At 43.9% G+C, this 13,658-nt stretch overlaps 1 protein-coding gene across 1 annotated transcript in view; it reads right to left on the bottom strand.

The window, feature by feature from the left end:
• Positions 1-559: 559 nt before the first annotated feature.
• The window catches only part of GRIFIN (galectin-related inter-fiber protein), a 106,460-nt gene continuing 93,361 nt past the window's right edge, over positions 560-13,658 (bottom strand). Inside the window, exons 3-4 of the mRNA XM_069209206.1 lie at positions 10,959-11,121; positions 560-1,715 (exon numbers count right to left, since the gene is read on the bottom strand). Of these exons, the coding sequence (XP_069065307.1) occupies positions 1,551-1,715; positions 10,959-11,121 (328 nt within the window). The 3' untranslated portion in view covers positions 560-1,550. The remainder of the gene's footprint in view (positions 1,716-10,958; positions 11,122-13,658) is intronic.

Below are 13,658 nucleotides of genomic sequence, written 5' to 3' on the forward strand. Positions count from 1 at the left end.
CTGGAGCGTCATGTATAGTGACCCTCCAGAGGTGCTGGGGGCTCTTAAATATGCCCCTGAGGATCTTATGCTGATAGTACATCAAAATGTGACGGCCCTGGATGCCGATTCACCAAAATGACAGAGGAAGTGACGATATGCACCTTAGGTTCACCTATGAAATCATAGGTTTGATCAACTGACCCATCCTTCACCTTTCAGTTTCCTCTTCTTTACTCACGAGGTTCTTGTGAAATGTGCTGGAGCAGGAACTACAACAAGTAAATAGGACTCATCAATTGTGTACTTTCTGTACCTGTGACTGCCCTCTACCTGCAAGACCAGGCATAGGAAGTGCAATACTAAGGGTAATACAGGACTCCCACAGGCAGCTGATGCTACGTCTGGCTACCCTTCCCTACTTGACGTCAGTGGTCCCCGCTACAGGGATTCCTCTCAATCTAAAGCAGGTACTTATTGGTGGTGACATCCTGAAGCCAGATTATTATCAAACTTTGTAAAATGGCTTTGTTCATATGTCAAACTAAATGTTCCATACAACTGATTAACTTTTTCAAGGGAAGATTTATATAATGAATATGTGACAATACTTGTATCATCCATTTTATGTAAAAGCAAATGAAAATATTAATAAATTCTTGCCCAGATTCAAATAAAGGCATTTCATTTAGTGAAATTGTCATCCTGCGCTCCAACACATGAAGCAAGACCACATTTATGTTCTGACCCAATGGGAAAACAAAACAAAAATAGTGATAAATAACACACAGCAGAAAGACAAATCAATAACAACGTCAGTCTTAATATTTTTGATAGTGTTCTCTGGTTTTCCTTTACTGTATTGTTGACGGTTTTCTATAGAAGTGAAAGAAAAAACACTTTTGAAAACATGTCATTTTCAAAATTTACATTATTTTCATTAGAAATCATTGCGCACCCTGAGGGCCTAGGACCTAGCCCAGTTACTAGTAAACATCTAACAAATCCGTCACACAAATACATTGCAAACCGCCATGGCTGTCAGAAATATTACTCTGGTCAAATGAGGCTGTCATTTAGCTAGGAAGTCCCTTCATCCCTCAATACCAATCACTCAACCATGCTGTGGGACCCAAGCTCATTGCCTCTTCAAATTACAGCAGAAGCAGAGTGTTTAGGCCTGTTTCATTGATCTTAATGAAGGCGGAAGATACTGTCCAAATTAAGCGCGTGTTTTAGAGTTTGGGGGACGGGTTACTCCATCAGAAATGTGACAAATATCCTGTCTGCCTATTACAAGTAAATTTTAACTTATAGCCCATGTCATTTGGTTGACAGGCTATTCTTCCTGTTTGTGACAAAATAACCTATCCATCAGGCCTTTATTTTACATTGAATTTTTCATCCATCCCTAATTCCCAACTTGATACTTGCTGATGTCTCTGCCACATGAAATGTTGTGGGGTGGCGCGGGAACAGGTGCATGTACATAGGTTACAAAGCAATAGGGGTTAGTCTACTTATGAATGAAGGCTTCATTGGAACTGTTGGTACCACAACTCATCTTCTTCCTAGTACAGCTTTCTCTTGGTGAGCTCTACTGAGGAGATGTTGATGTCATTGAGAATCTGCACTTTGGTGATGAGAGAGAGGTGCTTCAGACGGTGCCTGTACTGCATGATCTTACAGTCGTCTATGAAGACCTGAAAATGTTCCTGGTCGGAGTATATTTCAATCTGAAAGAGACAAAAGATGTTTCAAATGCACCCTCTGGAGCGATTTAATATGTTGATAAAACTGCAATCCCAAAAAGAGGTCTAAGTGGCTCTGGTCTGGTCATTTTCCCTCTCTTTGTATCATTCCGTCCCATGGGCACACAGAAACAAAGGTACAGGCGTGGGCACTCCCTCAAGTGTGCATGCACCAAGCACACACAGACATGACTTCATCAACAGGTCACTTTCACATTCATTGGAAGGAGTGCACAAAGGTTTTGTTTGTGATGTGAATGGTTTATTTGACCATGGCAAAATTGTTTTTTCCTGATGAGTGAGGCAGTGTGTAGAACACTCTTAGAGTTCAAAAATGAGTGAGGGTTGATTATAGCAGGGAATAGCAAATCTCAAATATCAATGGGGCAGAATATCATTGCAAGAATAACGAGGGACAAAATATTGTAAGCTCTGTGCATAGAGGGACAGTTTCAGTTTATTATTGTTGCACAGTTAATGTTAAACCCATTGCATATTAATAAAACCACTAAAAAGCAAGAGATGATCATAAAAGGCTAAGTACCACTGAACACTAAAAGGCATCAATAGCAGTGCAATATCAGATGCACCATAGTCACAGTTTACCATATGTGCTAAGCCAATGCTACAATTTGTCAATATTCTAAAGCAAGCCCTGCACAGATAAGCTTTTGACAAATTAAACAAAAAACAGGAACGCTTTAGTGCAAGGAGTCTACAAATAACTCTAAAGGTCCAAATAAGATGCATAGTGGTTGTTGCCTGTTGGACACTGTTGTGCAAAATTGCAAAGAAGGGCAGGTAGTAGTTAGTTGGATGTGCAAATTGTTGCCTGTTGGACAAGATGTGCAAAATAAGCGAAGTGTCAACTAAGCTCCACCGGCAGGTTCCTGATAGTAATCTTGGATGCTGGAAACACCTATATTTAAATTAATTAAACGCTGGTTGTGTGCAATCGTCTAAGGGGTGAAGGGGTCTGAGAGTGGTGAGGTGCCTCGACAATGTTGGTGGTGCCGCCATGTTCCTTTTCACCCTTCAGAGGAACTTCACAAAGCTGCAGTTCAGTTGTGGATCTGCTGGGGCGAAACAGGCCAGCAGGGACTTCCTTTGTGTGTGGATTACTCTTTGATTAAAAGATACTTTTTAAAGTAATCTCTGGTCCCATATCACATCTTTGCACATACCTATTAAGTGAGGAAAGTCCTCTACTCTTTTGTTGCATAGTCCGTCTCAGTCCTGTGTTTCTCTGCCACAGAGATAGATATAACTGTGATGGGAACAATCTGAAACAACATTTCAGAGCTTTCCTTTTGACCCTGTTACTGTACCCTACACTGAGATTGGATTGAGGTTTGTGCATCCTATAATTACTTAATATCATCCTTGCATGGCTTCTTTGGTATAGAGCAGCCTTGTCCTCCAGCATAGAAAGCGCCTTGATGGTTTTGCTCCCCAATTGTTTGAAGCACAGCTTACTAGTGGAAGTACCCCAGAGTTGGCTTAATCCAGTTTTAATAAGAGAGTCCATGAGCTACTCTCTGGCTGCACAGGAGTCTCTGGTCTGTAGTTCTATCCATAGGTGAAAGTTCAAGGTTTTGGGAGCTTCCTTCCTCCATCTTTTCCAACAATTAATATAGGCTCCACTCCTTGCCAAAGCTTGCCTCTAGAGACCAAATTCGAGCCTTATCTGCACCAGTGAGGTATAGGCAGGAAACTTATAGATCATTCTCTATGTTTTGTTCAAGATGTTATCCAATTTTGTTGGGTCCATCCCTCTCATAACTTCGCTCCCATAAGCTGTGGTAGGCATCAATTTTGTGTTGATTATGCAAAGGAGTGGCTTCATAGTTAGGGACATTATAGTTTGACCAGGTAGTTTCTTTATTAGTTTTTGTACTGCAACAGCTAGTGCAATGCCTTGCCTTCTCAACGCCTCCATCTGTGGGATGAAGAATCCAGATTTGTTGATGATTACTCCCAGGTATTTATATTCCACTGCCGTATCAAGCCACTTCATGTCTAGGAATCTGCACAGCGGTGTTATTCTTACACCATTAATTGTCATAGCTTTTGGTTTCTCAAAGTTGATGGCTAAGCCGTTTTCTCCAGAGTATTCCTGCACAATGTTAAGTAAACACTATAGTCCACCTCGGTGTGGCTTATTAGGATCAGGTCATCAGTGTGTAGGAGATTGGAGAGAGCAGTTCCACCTAGTTTGGGAGCAAGCGGGTCATTGATTTTTAGCTTTGGTTAGCGAGAAAGAGTTTGAACAAGGTGGGCGTCAGTACACACCATGTTTCATTACCTTAGTAGTTGAGATGCATCTGGATAGATGGGATGGGATCCTGTGCCCAGCCTGATCTGTACCCATGTATTGGTATGTAGAAGAATTAGTAGGCCCAAAAGTGTCCTGAATCGCCTTTCTCTTACCGCATCTGTCGGATGTAGATAGAGTACGGTTTCGGATCTTGCATGTCCTGGTCAGGCCAAGATAAGGGCGACCACTTCTGGCAGCCATGGTGCTGCTGGCAAAATGGAAGTCTAAGCAGCCCATGCCCTCCAGAAGGAGCTCCAGAGGAAAAACCACCCCGGGAAAAAAACTTTAGAAGGGTGCTCCAAGGAATCAGACAAGGCAAAGCAGAACTCAGGATTCCAAGAACTGGAACATTAGGAAGCTGCAAAAAAAAACAGGCAGGAAACAATTCACATCAAGTACAAACAGGAGCAAGTTGCAGAGTGTTGCAACGCAAAGAAGAAAGAAACTCAAACCCCTTACATATCAGTGAAACAGTAAAATATGTTGTTTCATTGTCAATAAGAACTAGAAGATGGTAGCATTTGGCAGATGTTTTGTTACCTTCCTTGAAGATTGGTGATATTATCGACCCTCTCCATGAGGCCAGCAGTGAACCTTCAATGCAAACTTGGTTGAAAACTGGTGTGTGTTTACCCACCCAATAGGCTGGGTTGAGTTTGTAGTGATCAGGAGGAATTCCATTTGGGCTAGGGGCCCCATCTCTTCTGCCTTTTGTTATCTGCCTTTTGATCTGTTTGACACTTGTCTGGCGAGTGCTGGTGAGTCAAGCTGTTTTTGCCTGAGGAGGAGATTTTGGTTCACAGACTCTCCTTGGTGTACAACAGTTGACATCTGCTGTCAATTGTTCCTTACTTTTCAAGCCGGATGCTCCTTCAGGGACTGGCTGATTAAAGTTGCTGGTCAAAAATTTGAACCAGGTTTCCTCTGTTAGATGCAAGCTGATCCACCCACCCCGGCCAGAATGAAGCAATCTATTTGCTGTGGCCCTGAGGTGAGCACTGTCATTGTTCCTTAAGTCGCAGAATAATTTAGCCCATAATGTGTCTTCCTGCTGCCTTTTATGGTCCATATCAGTTTCTTTAATAAATATATGTTCATCCTTAGAATTATCAGTTGTAGGGCATCACCCGGTCTTTGGAAGCTTCTTATTGCCTCATTTATAAACCTTTTTAGTGATTTTAATTGCTTAAATTGTGCTTGGCGAATAAACCCATGGTATCGGCTGCTTCGTGTTTGGTCCCTTGCACATACTTGAGTTCTGAATTGCTCAGCGAGCCCTTTGGTAAACTTCTCCCAGACTGTTATGGCATTATCAGAGGTAACAAGATTTGATAAAGTAACCCTTCTCTGGATCTGATAAGCCATTTATGGTTAAAGGGGAAGCTTTGATCCTTTTGTTGTTGATCGTGAAAGTTGGATCATTTACCATCCTGGACCACTTGAAATCTCCAGTGGCCGCCTCAAAGGTCACCTTTTGTGGGAGAAAGTCACTGTCCTCGTTTTCAACAAGATGGAATGGAGATACATTGAGCTAGTAGTGGTATGTTGACAAAGGTATTTTCTAATATGGAACTGCGGAGTTGAAATGATACAAAGTGGATGACAGGTTATCCCCTGGAAAACATCCATATAGTGCACATAGATTTAGCTGTTCGATGTCACCCAGGCAAAATTTACTAGTTCTGCTTAGTTTACTGGTGCTGCTCCTCCCTTCAGTTGGTATGATACAGTGTGAGAATTGTGCTGATGTAAATTCATCTCCTGAGGAGAAGCCCTGAAAGTGAAGGTTAAAATCTCCTGAGACCACAAGCTCAGTATCTGTTCTTCTTGCTGGAACCTTAGAATTTTCTACACCAGTGTCCTGAAGTCCCTTAGCTAACCTTTAGGATGTATGTAGACATTGGTAATTGCGACCTGAGTTATAACTTTTCGGCAGTTGAATGGAATACTGATTGCTTTTGTGGCTAATCAGTTGGAATGTAATGCTCTGCCTTTGGAATGTAATGCTATGCTCTTTGCAGTGGAGAGGTGTATCCCTGGACCACCCCAAAGGGGGTCATATTTGGCTTCTTTGCAGACCGGCACAGAGAATAAACCCATGTAGATGGAAAGGTCCTTCAAGCCACATTTCCCGTAAGAGGATAATAGTGGATTGCAGATATGTTAGGACTCCTAAATCCAGTGCTTTGCTTGCAAGGCCTTTTATGTTTCAAGAGCACAGGTGAAGAGATTGAAGTGTTGTCTTGATCCTTGTGTTATTGTCTAGATTTTGTCACTGGTTGCGCCAGGTGTTGTTTATTGCTAGCGAGGGCCATCACCAGTCTCAATCAGAAGGCCCAAATATGTGCGTTCGCAGCCATGTCAGATCACTGGGGGAAGCTCTTGGTGATTTGCTCAAGACTCCCTTAAGGACAGAGTATGTAGCACCCCATGAATGAGCTTTGTCCTTTATTGGGCCCTCAGGTAGTAAGGGGAAGGGGTACTGTGGTTCAAATAATAGCCCAAGTCTTATTCCCGATTTCCACAGAATTGGCCTCTCATTTAGTACTTTCTAGGCAATGTCAGCCGATCTCCAAGTTGTTTTAGTTGCTTCGTTCTGTGCAGGGCTTTCTGCCATGATAAATCCTATTGAGACCAAATCAGTTGACCTTAAGAACACCAGACTGGAAATTGAGGCTAAAAGCTGTAAGAAGTTACCTCTGCTTAGGACGTCATGTTTCCCTTTGGATTTATAGGTAGGCGAAAATATTAATAAGTTTGTGGCTTGCTGGCCAATTTGCTCACTCTGTAGGTCACCTTGTATTGTGCTGGGTTCTTGTTCTTTAAAAGGGGCGGTATCTCGCAGACCACAAAAAAGTAAGGCAGCATGCTAGTTGTTTTTCTGACAGGGCATTGACTTTGAGTGCTACTGTGGGTTTCTTGTGTTTTATGTTGGACTCCTCCCTTCTTGGGACTTCCCACACAGATATTTGCATGCTTCATTCAGGGGCACTACCCAATAAGGTGCCTGGTGTGCTTTTGATTTCTGGATTGGTCCATGTTGTGCTCTTTGTGCCACCAGGCTGTGGGACCTCTCCTCTTGCAAATGAACTGGTTCCAGCTCATCAGCTCTGTGAATTCCCACTCAGTCAGCATTGTTTGCCTCCTTGCATTAGGGTTACTATAGCTCTGTTCGTTCAAGAATTCTCAATTTTTTCCGGCCTGACCTTCAGGGCAGCCGCCTTCAGATCTCCTGCTGACCAGCTTATCACCGTATGTTGGGGCTTTTGGATTGGGAGATGTAATATATCCCTGTCCCTACGGAGCCTTACGGCAAGGCTGAAAATAAGATAGTCCATGAGACGATTGGTTATTGGTTATGTTGGATTTTTTATTCCAGCCATTTTTCCGTTGCTTTTGCCGAGGGTGTGTTTTGTTATTTTGTCCTGCACCCTCAGGAGAATTTAACGTATTTGTATATGTACTTGCAAATTATTGCCGCCTGAGCTTTTTGGAACGGCCCTCCCGCTGATGGCAACTTGTGCAGAAGGATGTTTGTTCTCCCTTGAGATTCCCGATTACAGTCGGGAGCCAGTGCTCATGTTGTTGGAATGATAGTTTGCTTTATGTCCTTCAGTAGGTCGGTCAATATGACGGGCAGGGAGAATAGGTAACTAGAAATGGCGCACAGGAGAAGTTTTGTTGCGATCACACTATGCAGATATGATGAGGTTGTTGAGGTCACCCAGTTTCCGATTAATACCCACGACAAAAGTCACCAGTGTATTGCGGAGTGAGATCTGAATAGCCATTAGTTTTACAAGTATTGTAGGGCATCCACAGTTAGTTGCATAGTAGTTTATAAGGATGACCAGGCAGTGCTTGCTTCCGTGTACTCCTCTTTCTCTATTTTATGTTTTTTGTGGGAGATGCCCTGTGCATACAATGCTACCATCTGCTCTCATTCTTGAGTTGCAAGGTAGGAGATGTCATTGATGTCGTTGTGCATCCTCTGGTTTTTGTTGATCATGGTGCCCTTGCTTAGGAGAGGCCTCAGGGCAGCATGTGGACTCTGTTACAGCTGATGATGCAATGGCCTGGCTTTAAAGTGCCTGAAGCCATGGGCACTTACCAGAAAGGTTCCTATAAATACTTTGCAGATCTCCTGCTGAATTTTGAGAGCCAGTTATTTCACCCCCCCCAAGGTCTGTAGAATGGTTTGTGTTCAGGTCTGTAATTGGCTCGCTTGTCGTGCACCCTATGAAGGCAAGCCTGGAGTTGGAAGTGCCTTCTAACTTTTGTGATAGAGAGTTTGGAGAAGACGGCTAGAGCTTGAGAATCTTGTCTGGCTTAGATCGACTGTCCCTTTGCACCCTTCCATGTTATTTCCTCCCTTTAAATCATTGACTCTCCATCCATTATGGCTGTGGATGAGTTGAGAGTTACCCTCTTTGCTTTCTTCCAGTCCTTAAACTGAGTTTCTGGTTGAAGGTAGAGCTCCTGGCTGGAGTATGCCCCGCTCTTCAGAATAGGTTAGAATTTCTGGTAGTAGCATGGTCTTTAGCCATGTTAAGCTCTTGCTCCTAGAATAGAGTGCAGCTCCAGCGTCCTCCAAGAAGCTGAATTTAGTGTTGATTTTTGGTTGGAAGCTGTGGGATGGAAGAGTAGGAGTGAAAAGAGGCTCCTGCAAATTGTAGGTTTCAACAAGTAAGCCTCCACCAGGCTGCTCGCTGGACCCCCTCCCTATAGGGGGCCACAGAGTGCTTAGAAGTGCAGTTAAGCGCATGAGTCATAGGGACTGTGATGCATTTCTTTCTAGCAAGCCAACTGGGAGAAGACCACCTGAGCTTCCCTGCCCTCATTGGCTTGGAGGCCGATGGGGGCTCTGCTCAAAACTTAGCGTACCCTTTGGCGAGGATGCTAAGCAAGTGGAGTTCCTTCTCAGCAGGCCGTCTTTTGCAGGTATGAAAATCAGCTCTTAGAAATCAAACTTGCTGCCGGGTGCTGTGCTTTTGAGAAGATGGTGTCTGGCTCCCTGGTTACAGGTAAGGTTGTGGCCTCCAGTGGTGATGGAAAAATGGTGCAGTGCCTCCAGAGAGGAGCAAAGCTGCAAGCCACACTGGGACCTGGCACGGCCACTTCTGCAGCACCTGCTCCCCTCCCTTAGCGTGGTTCCCCCAGTGGCGTCCTTGCTGCTTGGGAGCATTCACCTGGAAACCAACAGATGACCACTTGTAGATTTGATGCTGGGATGGGTAAGTGGGTTCCTCAAGCAGTTAGAGGGTGGAGGGCAGTCCGTGGCCCTCTTTGTTGTGGTCACTGTCTTTGAAGCAACTATGGGTAACTCTGCAGCTGGGGCAGGAATGTGGGCTGCGTTTGTCAGAGAAAACCCTTCAGCTCACAATGGTCCCTACCAGGCGGCCTGAATGCCGCCTGGTGCCAACCTCCCCTCAACCATTGATTGCAGCTGGTTTCCAGCTACCTCTCCCCTGCTGCAGCCAGTGAGCTCCTTGCAGTGACCCGCGATCATGTGATGCAGGAAGCAGCGGAGCGAGCAGAGGTATAGCAGGGGTGTTTGGTATAACAAAGACAGTGATATTATCCCAGGAAGCCCCGGAAACCCAGGAAGGCTAGCAGCACTGAGAGCAGGGTGGCATGCGGGCCCTTCTGACACAAGCTACGCCTGCAAACCTAGATGAGCGGTTCCCAAGCCCGAAGGATGCCGCCACCTATCTCTAAGACACGCTGCACATTGTCTTACCTCAGCAGCCCCCTCATGTCTGCTTCTACAGCACAGGTCCACCTGTCCTCTTCTCCGTTGCCCACTCTCAGATCGCCATCTCTCGCCTCTTGCCCCAGCTTCAGATCCGGGTTCCAGGTTCCTGCAGCTCCATGGTGCATGCAGCTCATGCAGACTCGTGACTCGCTTGTTTACGGCTTCAGTTCCAGGTCAGCTAGCACAAGTAATGCAAGGATCTTTTTGCTCTAAGAAATATCACTAAATGCTGCAGAACATGATTGCTAAGTGCACTCTTGGGGTAGGATTTTCCCCTTACTTGCTCCCGGCATGTAGTGCTATTTTCTTAGTGCAAAATGCAGTCTTGAATCCAAAATGGACACAAGAATACATTTTTTGCACTGAGAAATAGGTTTAAATGAAGCATAACACACCTAGGCCCATATTTATACATTTTTTGCGTCGCATTTGCGCTGCTTTTTGATGCAGAAACGGCGCAAACCTCCAAAATACAATTGTATTTTGCAAGTTGCGCCGCTTTTGCGTCAAAAACTGACGCAAATGCGGCGCTAAAAAAGTATAAATATGGGCCTTAGAGAGCGCCCACTCCTGCTTGCTAAATATGCTCTTGCAGTAGGGTTTTTTCCCCCAAATGCCCAATCAGGACTAATCACGTAATTATCGGTAATCATCAAAGAGTAACATGGAATTACCAAAACTACTCCGATCAGTCCGGCATAAATGAAATTCCACCCAGGCCTAGTAACGATATTCTGCCCTGTCGATATTCAGGACTCGATATTCCTAATCTACACCATGAGTATTATATAACCAGGGATGAACAGTATCTGGAGAGTTGGATCCGGCGAAATACCCAGAATTCCAGGAGCTCCCTAGAGGTGAATAAATTCACAGACTAGAGTTGGACAAGTGTTTCTTTCTCTGACCTCATTAGCCCTCTTTCGAACCAAGCAAAACTCATATATTCCCTGGAAGTGAATGTTTGTAAAATCCAATTGCCATTGAATCCAAGGTCTTATGACAATGATATCAACAATATATTAATAAGAGAACATCCCTTTACGAGTTGGGGTCACTTGGTGGCTATGCCCACAAGGGTATCCTAGTGAGCGGCTGTTGGAGAGAGGGGTTTCCTTAGAAGTAAAGCCCCCACAGAGATTTATCTTGCATTCACCTGGAAGGGTTCATTTGCCTCCAGCGGGAACGTGTCCGCGCGCTCTTCCTGCCCCCAGCGGCTGGACAGAAATGAATTGCAGACTATTCTTGATTCTGAAAAGCGGGGGTTGAAGTGGAAGGCAATCTGATCCATCGAATCCGGGAGGAAATTAATTTCAAACCTAGAAAGAATGTTATAGAAAAAAAAACATTCATGAGTAGCACAGCTGTGGCTGACATTTCAGAATTACAGAAATAGAAAAGAAATGCAAGGATGTGAAAGAAGAAAGGGAACTGCTGGGCTCTGTATATTTTTCTTTACTCTGCATTTGTGTGTATTTTTAATAAACCTAGATATTTTTATTCTTAAAATATGAGATGAGAGACAATTTGAATGGGTTTCTGGTTTTCATGAGCATTACAAGGAAGCATAGAGTCACGACATAAGATACCGTCCAAACTGCAGCACAGACTTCACCACAGGCTTATTTTCGTGACACAAATTTTAACTCCTTGGGCAGGTGAGACTGGTGGACCTTCAGTATTTGGCAGCAGAGACCACCCCCTCTTCACTGCTGCTGTAACTTTCCAAAACTACAAAATGCCACTCTCTTCTCGGGAAAACACCCCTTTGGCAAGGGGGCGTTGTTTTTTTCATTTTCAAAAACAAAATTCCATTATAAGTTTTTGTTTTTAAAACATAAAAAAACATTGTAAATTTGCTCTGCGGCTCACAAAGTTCCCAATGCATTCACAAGAATCTCTGTGATGTGGGTTCCTGCTAAATACTAGAGATGTTTGCTGGGCTGGCAGACATCTCAAAATTTGGTAGCCTGTGGCTCTGTCAGGGAGGCAGAGTACTTCACTCTGTCGCTCAGAAAGAGTAAATTCCTGTCTGCCAAACTATGGGCCTGATTTAAAAAAGTGGTGCTGCATTCACTGTAGTGCTATTTGTCTTGCGCCCTTTAGCGCCTCCCCCTAACGTCACAATGTGTGCGCTGTATTTAATATACGGTGCACCATGGCGGTAGTTATGGAACTAGCGTCAACATTTTTGAAGCTAGTTTGGTGCTTTGCAGGATTAGGGTCAAAACCTTTGACGCCAATCCTGCAAAGCATATTGAGGCCCATTATAAAAAATTGTGCGCATCCTTTTAACGCCTGCTCTGTGCAGGCACTAAAAATGCCGCAAAATGGGCCTATTTTTCAAGCCCCCCCAATGGAGGAACGCCCCTCTTGCATACATTATGCTTGGCGCAGGCATAATGTGGCGCAAGGAGTTACCAAGTAGTGTAATGCATGCATTGTGCCACTTTGTAAATCTGGCACAGTGATTTGGACCCCGTTGGGCCACATTAGTGTAAAAAAACATGATGCTAATACGGTGCAAGGAGGCACTAGGCCCTCTTAAATCTGGGCCTATATCTCAGGCTCAACTTCTCAATAATGCTGAATTGCGTAATCTGAGGCATTTCATGTAACAGGGTTAATGCGAAAATCCAGAAATCAAAAAAAGATTATGCCAGTCTAAATGAAATAATACGATGTGATGGGGTCCAAGGTAAAATATTTTAATGGAACCCCGAAGTTCAGTCATTTTCCAATCTTGAAAGGAAGAAGAGTTGAGTAAATCTGCCAGCATTCAAATCTGTGATTTACAGGTTGCATACTTTTATCTATAGCTACCATCTTTAATGAACGACCTACATAAAAAAACAAAAAACTTGTCATTCGTTGTAATTGACCAGTTCAGGAACTGCAAATAAACACTGTGTGCTGCACTTTTTATCCCCAACCAACTTCTCCACCTCTGTTTTTAGGGGCAGTGTGCAAGCGCTCTAGCTCACTGTAATCTCTATGTGGGCTTTCAACCACGCCCACGCATGCCCATTAGATGTGTTGGTTTGTGGGCTTGCCTTTTTAAAATTCACTTGACTTAATTTCTGAAAGGTATGCACATGTTATGCCTTTTTCGGTGTTTAGCCCTCCTCAAGTGCACCGGCCAACTACTGAAAACATACGAGGCTTCATGTTTTCAGCATGATTTCTGGACTACTTTTTTCTTTTTATTTGCTATGCAGCGCGATCTCGCTGGGCAGTAGTCGACCGCTTTGCATGACATCGACCCTGTTACATGGATAATTGCACTTTTGACGATACGTTTGATTGATTGCGAACTTCTGTTTCCTTTTGTGTGTCTCCCTCATGGTCATGGTTGCCATCAGCTCGCTTATGTAAAACTGTATTACTCTTTATTTTCATTTTATGTGGCAATAAAAGTCTGGTTAGGACTTTAAAATGCTAATAGCCTCAAGTCGAGCAAATGCGAGACCCACTGCATTGCAAATGCTTGTTTCCCTCCCCCAGCTGTCCATCCTCCATCAATGTGAATGACTCCTGAAACACATCTCCACTTCTAAGGCTGAAATTAGACCATGGCATCTTTATTTTACTGTCGGTCTATAATCTATTATATTGTCAACTGAAGTGCAGGGCCCTGACAAGAGTGGGGTCTAGGTCAATCATCCCCGCTGCACTTTCTTTGTGAAGGTTCTGGCCTAGATGGAGGAAAATAGGCCCAGGAAGCAGGGATCAGTCACTTCTAGTTCAAATTTCTATTAATTTGCAGAAAATAGTGCATTTTGAATCAGAAGTCACCCTTGGGTCTTCGGTAAACTATGATGCACAGCTGATATTTGTCATACATTAGAAAGTGAAC

The sequence above is a fragment of the Pleurodeles waltl genome, chromosome 10 (genome assembly GCF_031143425.1).
Source record: "Pleurodeles waltl isolate 20211129_DDA chromosome 10, aPleWal1.hap1.20221129, whole genome shotgun sequence".
Taxonomy (NCBI): domain Eukaryota; kingdom Metazoa; phylum Chordata; class Amphibia; order Caudata; family Salamandridae; genus Pleurodeles; species Pleurodeles waltl.